General features: G+C 41.5%; 1 protein-coding gene across 1 annotated transcript in view; it reads left to right on the top strand.

Annotated features, from left to right (window-relative positions):
• The window catches only part of ERCC6 (ERCC excision repair 6, chromatin remodeling factor), a 37,167-nt gene extending 26,908 nt beyond the window's left edge, over nucleotides 1-10,259 (top strand). Inside the window, exons 14-21 of the mRNA XM_088459777.1 lie at nucleotides 287-397; nucleotides 573-692; nucleotides 862-956; nucleotides 3,258-3,403; nucleotides 3,862-4,317; nucleotides 4,670-4,868; nucleotides 7,018-7,096; nucleotides 8,119-10,259. Coding sequence (XP_088315903.1) covers nucleotides 287-397; nucleotides 573-692; nucleotides 862-956; nucleotides 3,258-3,403; nucleotides 3,862-4,317; nucleotides 4,670-4,868; nucleotides 7,018-7,096; nucleotides 8,119-8,538 — 1,626 coding nt within the window. The 3' untranslated portion in view covers nucleotides 8,539-10,259. The remainder of the gene's footprint in view (nucleotides 1-286; nucleotides 398-572; nucleotides 693-861; nucleotides 957-3,257; nucleotides 3,404-3,861; nucleotides 4,318-4,669; nucleotides 4,869-7,017; nucleotides 7,097-8,118) is intronic.
• Nucleotides 10,260-12,883: the final 2,624 nt, after the last annotated feature.

Here is a 12,883-nt window from a genome sequence, read left to right as displayed (position 1 = left end):
TGACTTAGTAGGTCATGATTGAAGTTTCAACTTGTATTTTTTTTCAAAGTAAACTAAGCTAATTTTTATAAACTTTATCACAAGCCCTCCATTTTCTACAATTTCCTCGTAGGGTAGTGCCCTGTATATCCTGGTAGGGTAGTGCCAGCACAATAAGCAATCTATATGTACTACCCTTTTCAGGTAAAGTGTATTATTTTGTGGAAACAATGGAAATTCCTAGTCCTTTGTTTTGAGGAGCGTTGTGTAAATGTATTCTTGTGTGTGAAGCCCCTCTTGTTGTCAGATGCTACAGATCCTGGAAGTGTTTCTAATGAGCATGGGTTATGCCTACTTGAAGATGGATGGTACCACAACAGTTGCGTCACGACAGCCTCTCATCGCAAGGTATAATCAGGTACAGAGCAGAAGTATAAAGTGTTTGCTTTTCTTATGGAAATGATGGGCTGTAATTATTTATAGTGCACTGCATGTGCTCTGAAGTTGTCAGACCTTAACTGCTCCTCACTTAGTGTGGCTCCACTTAAATAGCTGTTGATTTGTTGTTGTCAGCCTGACTGTGTGTGTTTCAGGACACCTCGATCTTTGTCTTCCTTCTTACCACCAGAGTTGGAGGGCTGGGTGTCAATCTGACTGGAGCAAACCGAGTAATTATCTATGATCCCGACTGGAATCCCAGCACAGACACCCAAGTAAGTTGTGTTTGTATAAGGAAGGTATTGAGGAACTCGCATAAAAAAAAAACCTTACCTGTTTTCTGTATACAAAATGATCAATATCCTGACACATTAGCCTTTGTGTGTTGAAGTTGTATTTGTATTTAGTTCTTATGATTGAGACCTTAAGCTATTTTATTACCAGGCTCGGGAGAGGGCATGGAGAATTGGCCAAAAGAAGCAAGTTACTGTCTACAGGTTGGTGACGGCTGGAGCCATAGAAGAAAAGATATACCACAGGTACACCAAGCACAGTAGTCATGCTCTAAACATACAACCCTTATGGAAGTGGTCTTCAACCTTTGGCCCTCCAGCTGCTGTGGAACTACAGATCACAGGATGTCCTGCCACAGTTTTAGTATGTTGTTTTATCAAAACGGTGGCAGGGTATGCTGGGATGTGTAGTTCCACAGCAGCTGGAGGGCCAAAGTTTGAAGACCCCTGCCTTATGGTATCGCAGGGAGGGAAAGTATGGGATGGCTGATTTAGCTCTTTAAAATAGTAATTAATTTATCCTATCCCATCCACGGTACATAGTTTAATTGTCTCTTAGCGTTTTAGCATCCGCACAATACACAAGTGATAATATTTGTATAGATACCTGTAAATAATATCGTACAAATCATAATTTTGGATGTCATAATTTCTGCGTTCATTATGGATTATATGGAATAATACAATCCCTCAACTATTTGAAGTCTTCTCTGATTTCTGTGAATTGTATAAAATTCCATCTACAGCTGTGTGTTTCTTATGGTCTCGGAATACTCAGCGACTTCTCATAGCCGTATAACTGAGTGTCGGGAGAGTGGGGTGCAACATGGTATGTGACCACATTGTTTACATAGAAATCACAGGGGCTCTGCACTCACCATAATAACTAACAATAATCATAATAAACATAATAAACAGTGGGGTTTTGGTTCATGAATTGATCAATGCATTTAAGCTTGCAGACCCCGTCACGGGACCTCACTTTACTGCAAGTCTCTACTCTATTGCTCAGAATGATAACATAGACATAGCCATCACATTAGTTTTAAACTCAGGGTATGCTATCAAGGTTTAAAGCTCACAACAACTTTGCTTTTAAATGTGAGACAGTCACCAAGCACACCTGTTGCAAAGGGGGCTGCAAGCTTAAATGCATTGATCAATTCATGAACCAAAACCCCACTGTTTATTATCATTATTGTTAGTTATTATGGTGAGTGCAGAGCCGCTGTGATTTTTATATATATATATATATATATATATAATAATGTAAGTCCGCACTCAAGGCTTTAACTGTGAGTCACATATGTAGGCGGTGCTCCTCAGAGATCCGGCAGAATCAAAAATTACAAAAATAGAAAAAAGGGCACTCACCAGGTAGAGAATAAAGATAAAATCACATCTTTATTAGGAACATCTTTAAAATTATCACCATAATGTCGACGTTTCGATCCTCCCAGGGACCGTCATCAGGACAACCCAATCCAGTGTGGACAGAACAACACCACAGAGCATATATATATGTATAAAGATTAGGGATGTGCAGGCTCGGATAGGTTCGAGTTTGCACGTGGAGTTCGGATTTTTCCCTCCAAAAAAACGGAACTCAGAACGAGGCAAAACGTCATCTTACATGGATGAACATCATCATTCCTGGACTTTTGTCCAGGAATGATGATGTTCGTCCATGTAAGATGACGTTTTGCCTCGTTCTAATAAAGATGCATGATGAAAAATCTAAAATAACCTTTTTGCACCAAACGCTCAATGGATGTCAAAGTAAATGAACCATCTATCTTGTAAATCCCATGTACATTCTGTGGCTACAGTAACTAAACAGTACAAGCTAAATTAATCCAGAGCAGTTATATTATGTTTCTTTTTTTTTTTTTTTTTTATCTGCCAATCAGTTTTTATGATTTGGAGGATAGGATAACAGTATGGCGTTCCATTTTAGGAAAACTTCATAAACCACCTGTGTTTCTACTAAAGAGCACAGCATCCTGCCTTAACCGTTTAATGACTTGGATCCCCGTCTATGATTAGCTTTTATGAGCAGGACCCTCACCCCTGTTGTATTCTCCGCATAATTATGCTAAATGCTTACTTTATTTATTTTTGTGGATTTACATACAGTCTGTACCTACATTTTTGTTGTCAGTGTTATCCCCTTGTTCGGCGATACGGAACGCTAAAAGATATTTCCCAGTTTAATATCCGTTAGAAAACATTCATATATATATATATATATATATATATATATATATATATTATATTACAGATAACAACTGGCTAAATGACACATCACGTCCCCTACACAGTATAGATGTGTATAGGGCTCTATTTATTGTTTGTATTTACTTAAGCCACTAAATAAATGATTGTATCCCTGAGTGTTCATACTACATTACACTAATCTTTCAGATTTCACTAATAATTTTTTCATTAAATGTTTGGATTTTGTTTAGAGCACAGTTTATATTGGCAATATTTATGCGCAGGCGTAACTTGAATAAACGTGCTAGTGACATTTTTCTTTGTTCTTAGGCAAATTTTTAAACAATTCTTAACAAACCGCGTTTTGAAAGACCCAAAGCAGAGACGTTTCTTCAAATCCAATGACCTGTACGAGCTGTTTACCCTGTGCAGTCCAGATGCAAATCAAGGGACAGAAACCAGTGCTATCTTCGCAGGTACTGATTAAGCAGAACGAATACTCTATGGAGTAAGACAACAAAAATACTTTCATATATTTTATTTTTCTGCCTGCATTTATTAGGCTAATGTTTATTCCAATAAGTACATGTCCACAATCCTTCCTTAATTTGGTCTAACACCATGAACGTTATTCAGTAGACGGTTACTTGCTGATGAACCTGTGCACCATTCTCTGTACTGCCTCTCTTCTATATATAAAGCACAGAAATAGGCAGTAACTTGATACAGAATGGGGATCACTGCAGTTATATTTACAACATCCATATGTGTTATACAACATGTATAGCTTTATCTATATATACATAAAAATAGATTATGCAGTCGTATCACTTCTCTACTCCCTGATTATGGTAACTGCAGGCAGTGTCTTATATATTTGTATTGGAAGTATACATAAATCAAAAATGTAAGTAAAAACTCTTGTCTCTTGCAGGAACTTTTTCTGATGTTAAACTTTCAAAGCATCCTAAGAAACATTCAGTAATAGATGTGAATGGTGCGCCTGGAAGGGACTCACTTAGCATTATAAGTGCGCCAGATGTGCCACGTATGCCCTCACCATCTGGCAATGGCAACCTTCCTCGTTACAATGAGACCTCAGATCGAGATGCATTACAGCCGAACTCTAGTTTAGGAGACGGTCTTGGAACCAACTTGGGAGTCAACAAAGAAAGTGGACATACCTTGTCTACAGCACCTGAAGGCAGCCATTGCAAGCACAAAGCTAAAACGAAACACCAGGGCCGGGAGAAGAGGAGAAAGAAAGACGCCAAGTTTGAGGGGAAAAGGATTCCCCATTTAGTGAAGCAAAAGCCATTCACAAAGGCGGTGGAGGAAAGCCGAAAGACAAGTGATGATTATGTTCTGGAGAAACTTTTTAAAAAGTCTGGTAGGTGATACCACGGCTGAGGGGAACTTCAGCCCTCAAAGGATATATGACCTTTTAAGTGCCCAGCTTTTGTGCCCTCTTTACATCCCCATGGTAGGATTGTCCCCAGAGTGGGTGAAGGAGAAACAACATTATAACCATAATGACACTTTGAGAGCCATTTCTATTCAATAGAGCCATTTAGTTTCTCTGTCTGATCCCAGTAAAAGAGCTGTGCTGTGTTAAATGTAATCCATCACATATGTTATTGCTTTCCTATTAACAAAATGTTGTGAAAGCTTAGTACTATTTGTCTATTATAGTCTGATGCAGAGTTGTATGCACGTGCTAACCCAGTCCCTGTTTTCCACAGGTATTCACAGTGTGCTGAAGCATGACGTTATTATGGATGCCTCTAACCCAGATTATGTGCTGGTGGAAGAAGAAGCAAGCAGAGTAGCCCAGGAGGCTTTGCGAGCTTTAAAAGTCTCCCGTCAGCGTTGCCGTGCCACCGCCTCCTCTGGGATCCCAACATGGACTGGGACACATGGAGGTGGTCCTACAGGGACTAGGTGAGAGGGAAGCTATGGGGTATGACATGGAAAGCTGTACACTGTAGCAGGGAGAGATAATGCACTACATTTAGTCACTTTTCCTACAATTTAGGATAGATAGTGTATTAACTGCACAAAATAGATATAATAGACATAATAAACACGTAAACTTACTATTTTATATTGAGCTCTATTAAATTCTTTTGTGTTACTGAGTGTTTCCTTACAAGATGGTTCCTTAACTAATGAGATGCTTGAGAGATGCCAAATCACGGTAACTATTGACTGAGCCATATGCACATGGTAAGCTACTGGCTCTCATATCCACTCCATATGTAGTGCATTAATATTATTAGTACTGCAATTACTACTCTAGTGTATTACACTTTCTGGCAACATTGGAATTAATGACAGTTATGTGACACAATAATAACTTTATATTTACCTGCACGTATTAACTTTGCCACTATTAGATATTTTAGACTGCATTTCAGCATCTCGGTGTATGAACAGTTACTACAGGATTAGTCACTGCAGGAGTGATTATACCAAATACATCTACAGGGTTTTTCTCCTGTAACTCATTACCTGATTGGTCACACAGACCTCTGTGTATTGCAGCAGTGTCCTTAGCATTTAGTGGCATACCTGCACATAATACATCCCCGTAATTGCAGAACCTGACAATATCGTCAGGTTGCCCTGCAAGTACGAGCGATGAGCGACGTCGTCCACGACCAGCGGGAGCGCGCATCACTGTTCGTTGACTGCATATCCACTGGACGCTATAATGAACGATTGAAAGATAACAATATCATTCATTATATCGTCTAGTGGATACACAGCATTATTCTGTTGATTTCCTCCCTTTATCTGCACATCATACATGCACAACACACTGTACACATACATTACAATCAGCAATACACCTGGACCAGCATCTAGAAGTTGAGGGCTGGACTTCCCATTTATACATAGCAGCTAAAGACAGAGTAATTGTTAGAATTTTATTTTTTGATAGGACTAAAGAAATGACAGATTCAGTAATATGACCACATAGTAAATCTAAGCAATACAGTATGTCAGTCAAACAGAAAGGCAGTGTATAATTACTGCTAATAAACTTTTGAATTAGAAGAAAACTACAGTGCAGTTATCATAAAGAAAGAGATGGTTGTAATTAGCCTATAGTAAAAGGAGAAGAGGGAGGAGATTAAATGGAAGGGGGGGTCCATATTGAATAGGTAAGCTGGCAATAGATATATAAGGTGTAGAAAGAGCTCATTCTGGTCAGTATCATTAAAGTCCGGCAGGTTAAAGATTAAGGAGAGTTTTGTTATACCTAGAGGTCCAAGGGGGGCACACTTTTTGGAAGGAAGCAGAGGCGTTCCTCAGGATGTAGTTTTATACTCCATTTGATTTGTGCACCTTACCCTGGTACACAGACCAAGGACACTGGGGAAAGAGGATTCTGCCACGAGGAAGCAATTTGACAGGTAACAACACATGATGTGAAAAACGTGAAGGTGTGTTTATGGCAGTCTGGGATAGGGAAGGGAAGGACTATATACAGCACTGCAGTAATCCAGACATGTTTACAGTAACTACATATTGACAGTGAGTGAAAAAGTCAGAACCTCTCTTGTTTCCAAACTAATCATGGTTTGTAAATGTATTATTTATGTATATTATGCAGTGCTTTGCAGAGAATGTGTGATCATTCAGATCAGTCCCTGCTCCATTGGAGCTTACAGCCTAAATTCCTGATCTAACTCCCACAAAACAATTGTCCTGACTTGTTATGTCCTGGGGAATATGCTGACTTTCAATAAATACATTTTAATTTTTATCTTTGGAAATAGAATAACCTCTTTCTTGAGTGAAACATGTAATTATATGAATGTACAATTCCTTGTACTAACCTGTAGGTGGTGCCAAGGGTGCTCGCTTTCTGCTTGTACTGTGTAAGAGTTATGTTCTCCTTCTCAGGCCGCCCTACAAATCCCGCCTGGGGATGTGGCAGACTACACCATGATTAAGCAAATTGGCCACCACACCTTTCTATTTAATATTTATGTGGTGTTTGGTAATGCAACTTTATTCTGTAGTTTATTACATATATTTTTCTCCTATATGTGAGACGCTTACTTATTGTGTTTCCTTGTAGGCGATTTGGTCAGAAAAAGAACCCTCTCTTGCTCCGCCCTGATCCCCCAGAAACCAAGCTCCTCCAGGACAAATGCAAGGTAATAACACATACGTATGGCTCCTGGCTTTATCATTGTAATACTAAATTCTCTAAAACTGGATTTCTACCTGTTGAATTCCTAACTGCCCTGCAGTGCAAATGTCTGACAAAGTTGCAATGTACTGCAGTAATAGTCACATGAATGGGAATTGCCTTACAGTAATAAGGATAACACAATGCCATAAAAACCACTGACGGGTCAAGTGAATAACATTAATATATTAGGCAGCAAGTGGTCCAAGGAAGGACACCCGTCTGGTCCGCTCCCACAGAAGAGCTATTGTAGCACACATTGCTGAAATAGCTAATACTGCTATGATATAAAGGTGTGACCCCTGTCCACTGCTAAACGCCTACAATGGGCATGTGGACCATGGACGGAGGTGGCCTGGTCTGATGCATCACGTTTTCTTTTACACCATGTGGACAGCCACGGGCATCATTTACCTGGGGAAGATATGGCACTAGGATGAACTATGGGAAGCAGGCAAGCCGACAGGCAGTGTGATGCTCTGGGCAATCTTCTATTCAAGTGTGCTTTCGTCATCTGGATTCTGAGTGAGATAGCTTGGTCCGGGCAGGAGTAGGTGTAGATGGGAGAGAGGGGCTGTGCAGTGAGGGGTGGGATCAGGAGCAGTAAATTTGTGATTGGTGGTCATAATCTTGGGATTAACATGTTAAAACAAAGTTTAATTACTACTGTTAAATTGTTAAATTATGTTTTGGTGAAAAATCAAATATCAATATTCCACTATCTTCCTTTGAGATGTGATATGTAACCTTTTCCTGATAAGCAGCATGGCAGCACTCACACTCTGTAATAAATATAAATATGTAGGCAGATGTAGTTGCCTGTGCAAATGAAGAATGCTTTGTTTCAAATTAGCTTTGTGGATAATGCTTAGAAACAGGATATATTTCCCTATCTAATATTGCTTATTATTGTTGCACAACGCATTTGCTTTTTAACTTTTCCAGGTTGTCCATTGTGCTCTGTGACTGCTACATTTTTTCTTCCAGGACTTCAAGATCATTAAGCAGCAAGACCGATGTAAGACTGAAGCCCCCTCCTATTTCAGCGGAGAACTCCCAGCCACTGACACGAGTAACTCTCCATTGTCCTCGTCCTCTTTGCTTGCTCGTATGAAGGCAAGAAATAATTTACTGCTTCCTCCCAGAGATCACAATGAGACAGGAGCTGGAACTCCCACGGCAGACCCCACTGAACATGATGAGCTACTGACAGATATGAGGAATTTCATAGCATTCCAAGCGCAGGAGGATGGTGAAGCCAGTACACAGGAGGTGCTCCGGGAGTTTGAGAACAAACTATCTCCCTCACAGTCATGTGTCTTCCGGGAACTTCTGCGTAGGTTGTGCACCTTTCACAGAAAGAGCAATGGTGCCGGAGTCTGGAGACTGAAACCTGAATTCTGCTGAGCTTTCCCCAGTGCAGAGAAATTGGTATAGTGCCATTGATAACCATGCCAAGTATTAGTGATCAGAGGAGGATTTGAACATTACATGACGCCAAGACATGCCTGTCTCAGGACAAACCCAACCCATGGACGGGTTAATTTATTTATTTTTCCTGGGGCTGGGGGTGTTATCCCCAACACTTTTTTTTATTGTTCCATCGTTTTATATGATAGTGTTGGCCATGTAACATTTTTATGAACAGAAGGCTACAAAAAAAATACGTAGTGTGATGTCATCTACCATTCACCTTCAGTGATCGCTTCATAGCATACTTTGGTTTGTAACTTGATCATCTACACAATTATTGTGTATGGGCTCAGTCACACCTCTGTACTGTTAGTGCACTTCAGTCAGTAATTAATGCCTAAAAAGTGCATGCTTGTCCCACCCCCCATTAAGGGAGGTATTCAGTTATCTGCCACAAGTGGCCCAACATCTCTAATTTTCATACGCACCTCTATGGGGTGTCCAAGGGAAGTCTGATGTTGGTTGCTGGGAGGTGCCTAATATTATATATTAAGTATGTGTGCAAAGCGCATTAAACACATCATAAATGCATCACTAAAACATGTCTAATGCTCTCATCAGTTTTCATGCGTTTTATTTTCCCATGTATGAACGAGTATGCCATCTCTGCATACAGGATTTATTACTGTACAACGGTATTTTATACATGAATTAACAAGCTGACTAAAAAAACTAAGACAAATGACTGAGCTACTCCAACCTGTGAGCAGTCATAAGAAGAATAAAAGTTAAGTGACTGTACCCGGTACAGTTGCTGATACCTTTATTCCTCACACTTGAACAGTTAATTGAATTGAATACCCATTGGCCTCCTGTAACAGTCTAAAGCTGGGTACACATTGGAGTGATGTTGGGCCGTTCTGTAACGATAACTCATCTACATCGCTCAGAGAGTAACGGAGACTGCACGCTTCCGCGGTAGCTAGTGACGGTCGCTAGGTTTGATGTGCTGCAAATCAATCCTAGCAATATCGCTAGCGACCTGTGGTAAGTTAATGAAGGACTGAACAGTAATCGTTTTGTCGTTCATTAACTCGTGCAAGTGTGGACGGGCAATCACTGTTCAAGGGCATTTGTTCCGATGTCGGAGCATATGCCAATAGCTCCAGTGTGTACCCAGCTTACGGACTACTCTGTGTTTGCTCATCAGGTGGCTTGGCATGTACTTACACTTAACTCCTTTATATATCTAAGTTAAATTGGTGCGGAATAGAGAAACACTACAGGTTTAATGATCCTATCAAATGTACTGTACCCCGCTGTAACCTTTTGCCACATTCTGGAAGTAATACTTGGTGATAATAATACAAGCCATGTACTCTGTGACATGTGATGAGTCACAAGGTGGTTGATTAACTTATCTACCTCACTGCCGGTAGAATCTAGAGGGGCCATTTTGTAATGCCGAATGTGTTTTTTTCATATGCAGTAATTTATACATCTATATAAACCTGAATGAGAACAGTGGTGAAAAAGTTACATGACCTCTATGCTGCTATACCATATATACCACAATAAGATCAGAGAATGAGGAGATGCTATGGAGATCTTTGGACAAAAACTGTGATATTCCACCTCACCATCTCCTGAGTCCTGGTTTCATCAAAAGCAGTCTGTGTATACATTGGAATATTGCAATAAACAATTTGTAGTAATATGACTCTTTATGTTTGTATGGCGGCTGATGAATCTTCAAAGCTGTTTAAAAAAATAAATATATTATTATTATGTATTTGGCCTGGAATAAAGCATCATGTGTTGATGGACATTATACACCAGCAATCACAATAGGCAATTAATTTGACAGCTTATGAGCTAGAAATGAGCACTGCTCCTATCAACGTCTTATCAGGACCTTTCCGATGACTGGGACTGGTGGAAAGTGCTGATGTCTGAGGTCTGTGATCTCCTATGATGACTGTGTATGTCACTATAGAATTAGATGCTCAGCACCTGATTACGAATTTTCACCCAATCAGTTCAGGATATATTTGCCAACTAATACATATATTGAAGCTTATTTGGATGCATGGACTTACACAATCGTTTTAATTCTGTAATAAAAGTAGTTACATGTACAGTATGTAGTGCTAAAAACCATAATGCAACGTTTTTCAGAAAGGCAGTTATATATGTAAAAGTTCAAGCCCATATTAATTTCATTTGTCTTAGAAGGGGGCATTATCTGTATAAATTTTCAATTGTGACACTAATTTGTATTAACTATTGAAGTGATCGGACTCTTTTCGTCCACAATCATCCCGGGAATGGAAAAATGGCTGCTATAGGTCTGGGTCTTCTCCTCCACAGGTTCTTTTTTTCAATCTATTGTGGACACTGTTGTAGTCTGGGACCCGAAAAGTACATTTTTTAACACCACAGGCTCCTCCTCCCCTATACCCCACCCCCTGCCTGCAGCCCTCACATATAGTTTTAATTGCTCGGGTGCAAATTTACGCAGTACGGCTACTCTGCCTATGCTATATACTTGGTGGATTTTTATACTGTTTTTTTTTTTATTATTTTTTTTACATAACCAACCTGTAACTTTGATAAAGAAGGTTAGTAATGTCGTGTGACCTTGGACGCTTCTTCTACAGAGTACGGTGATTGAATAGCTATATCTCCATTAAGATATGTACCTTTTTGTATACATTTACTGTGTCTAAATTTGGGACTTCTCCCTCTGACATTTCTATCCAAGGGAACACTACAGCCTAATATGTCCTGCTGACTGACCATGTACGGCCTCAGGGTTTTCGACCAGGCTAGGGTCTGAGCCAGTTTGACTTAGCTCCTTACTCTCAACTGGTCAGTGTGGCTTATGCAGTACTTTAGTTAAGTAAGCAAATCCCATTAAATTCCGACACATATGATATCTTCTGATAGGTCTTAACCAACTGTTTATACCTCAGTCTATTGCTGTGGGGCCTCCCTGGGTTCGAGTTTTTCCACAATCTCTACGAGGCAACCCTGAGTTCAGTTGGGGTGTTGGAAACTTTGTGAGAGTACTTTACATCTTTACAAGACTCTAACTTCTTTCATGGTCTGTACAACAGGGGTTTGCTCTTCTGAGCAGTGTTACCACTTTCATACATTTGGAGTGAGGGATGCCGGTGTTGGGTTAAAAATTCTTTGAGTGGCCGGTCCTGATGCGCCCCCCCGCCCTCCCCTTAAATTGGCTAAAGGTAATGTCTATTTCTACTTCAGGGTCCATAGGGGGTCCACAGGGTTGACCTTGGGGTTATAGCTGGAACAGGATCCATGGGCACCACACAGTTAAGCTTTTAGCTCCCAGGATGCACTTGGGTCCTCCTCTATACCCCGCCCCCGAGCCACAGGCACCTCAGTGTAAGCTGGTGCCCGGCCGGAGTCGGTCACCGCGCAGGGGGGCTGCAGGAGCAGCCCCCAGAAGCTTTTTATTTTAAGTTAAATTTTATTTATTTTTAATCTTTTTACTACAGACGGCAGCGAAGGGCTGTCTGTACAGACAGACGCCCACGCTGCCGCTCTGATCCCCGACTGGCGCCGCGACGCCAGTACTGATCTGGGGATCACGGCGGGAGGACAGAGTCCATACTAGCCGGACTCTGTCTACCTCCCAGGACTGCTGCCGGAGTCGCCGGGGATGCAGGTAAGCCGCGCGGCGCTGGCTAGCGGCGGCGCGCGGAATGCCTTAAATGCAGTCCTTTAGCCTCCGGTCCTGGGGACAGACCGGAGGCTGCTGGCAGTGGCGGCGGGCCCCCCCATAACCCGTGGGACCACTAGACCACCAGGGATAACCGGCAAGCGGGAAGCCAGCATCCCTGGGGTTATGGCCAGCCAGGGGAGGAAGCCTTCCCTGTCGGCGGCTCCTCCCCTCAGCTCAGCGCGCCTTTCAGCACGTAGTCTGGCGTCGCTGAGCTGCAGACTCTTCGGCCACTCCTCCTCTGAGGTCTCCAGCGGCCATTTTCTCACAGTGGCAGCGCAGATCTCAGGGAGCACGCGGACCGGTCCCCCTGTGTACCTCTCCCCTGATTAAGGACAGCGTACACAGCACTATAGCCCTCCCAGACACTGAATCTGGGCAGGTTGATTGTAGTGTAAAGGTGCAGTGAGTATATCTTCCTGCATGGTATGTGACTTTTTGCTAGTGCTGCCTGTCTGTGCTTATTTTCCGCTTACTGTCAGCTTATACCTATCCCTTTACTTCTCCTACAAGCCCTACAGGTGTGTGGGGGAGGGGCGTTTCTACTGACCTCACTAATATAGATCACATATTTGTGAGGTCCGTCACATA

This window comes from Taudactylus pleione, unplaced genomic scaffold (assembly GCF_031769625.1).
Source record: "Taudactylus pleione unplaced genomic scaffold, aTauple2 ptg000935l, whole genome shotgun sequence".
NCBI classification, from domain to species: Eukaryota; Metazoa; Chordata; class Amphibia; order Anura; family Myobatrachidae; genus Taudactylus; species Taudactylus pleione.
Note: the sequence above shows the minus strand (reverse complement) of the source record. Positions and strands in the feature narration are given on the sequence as shown.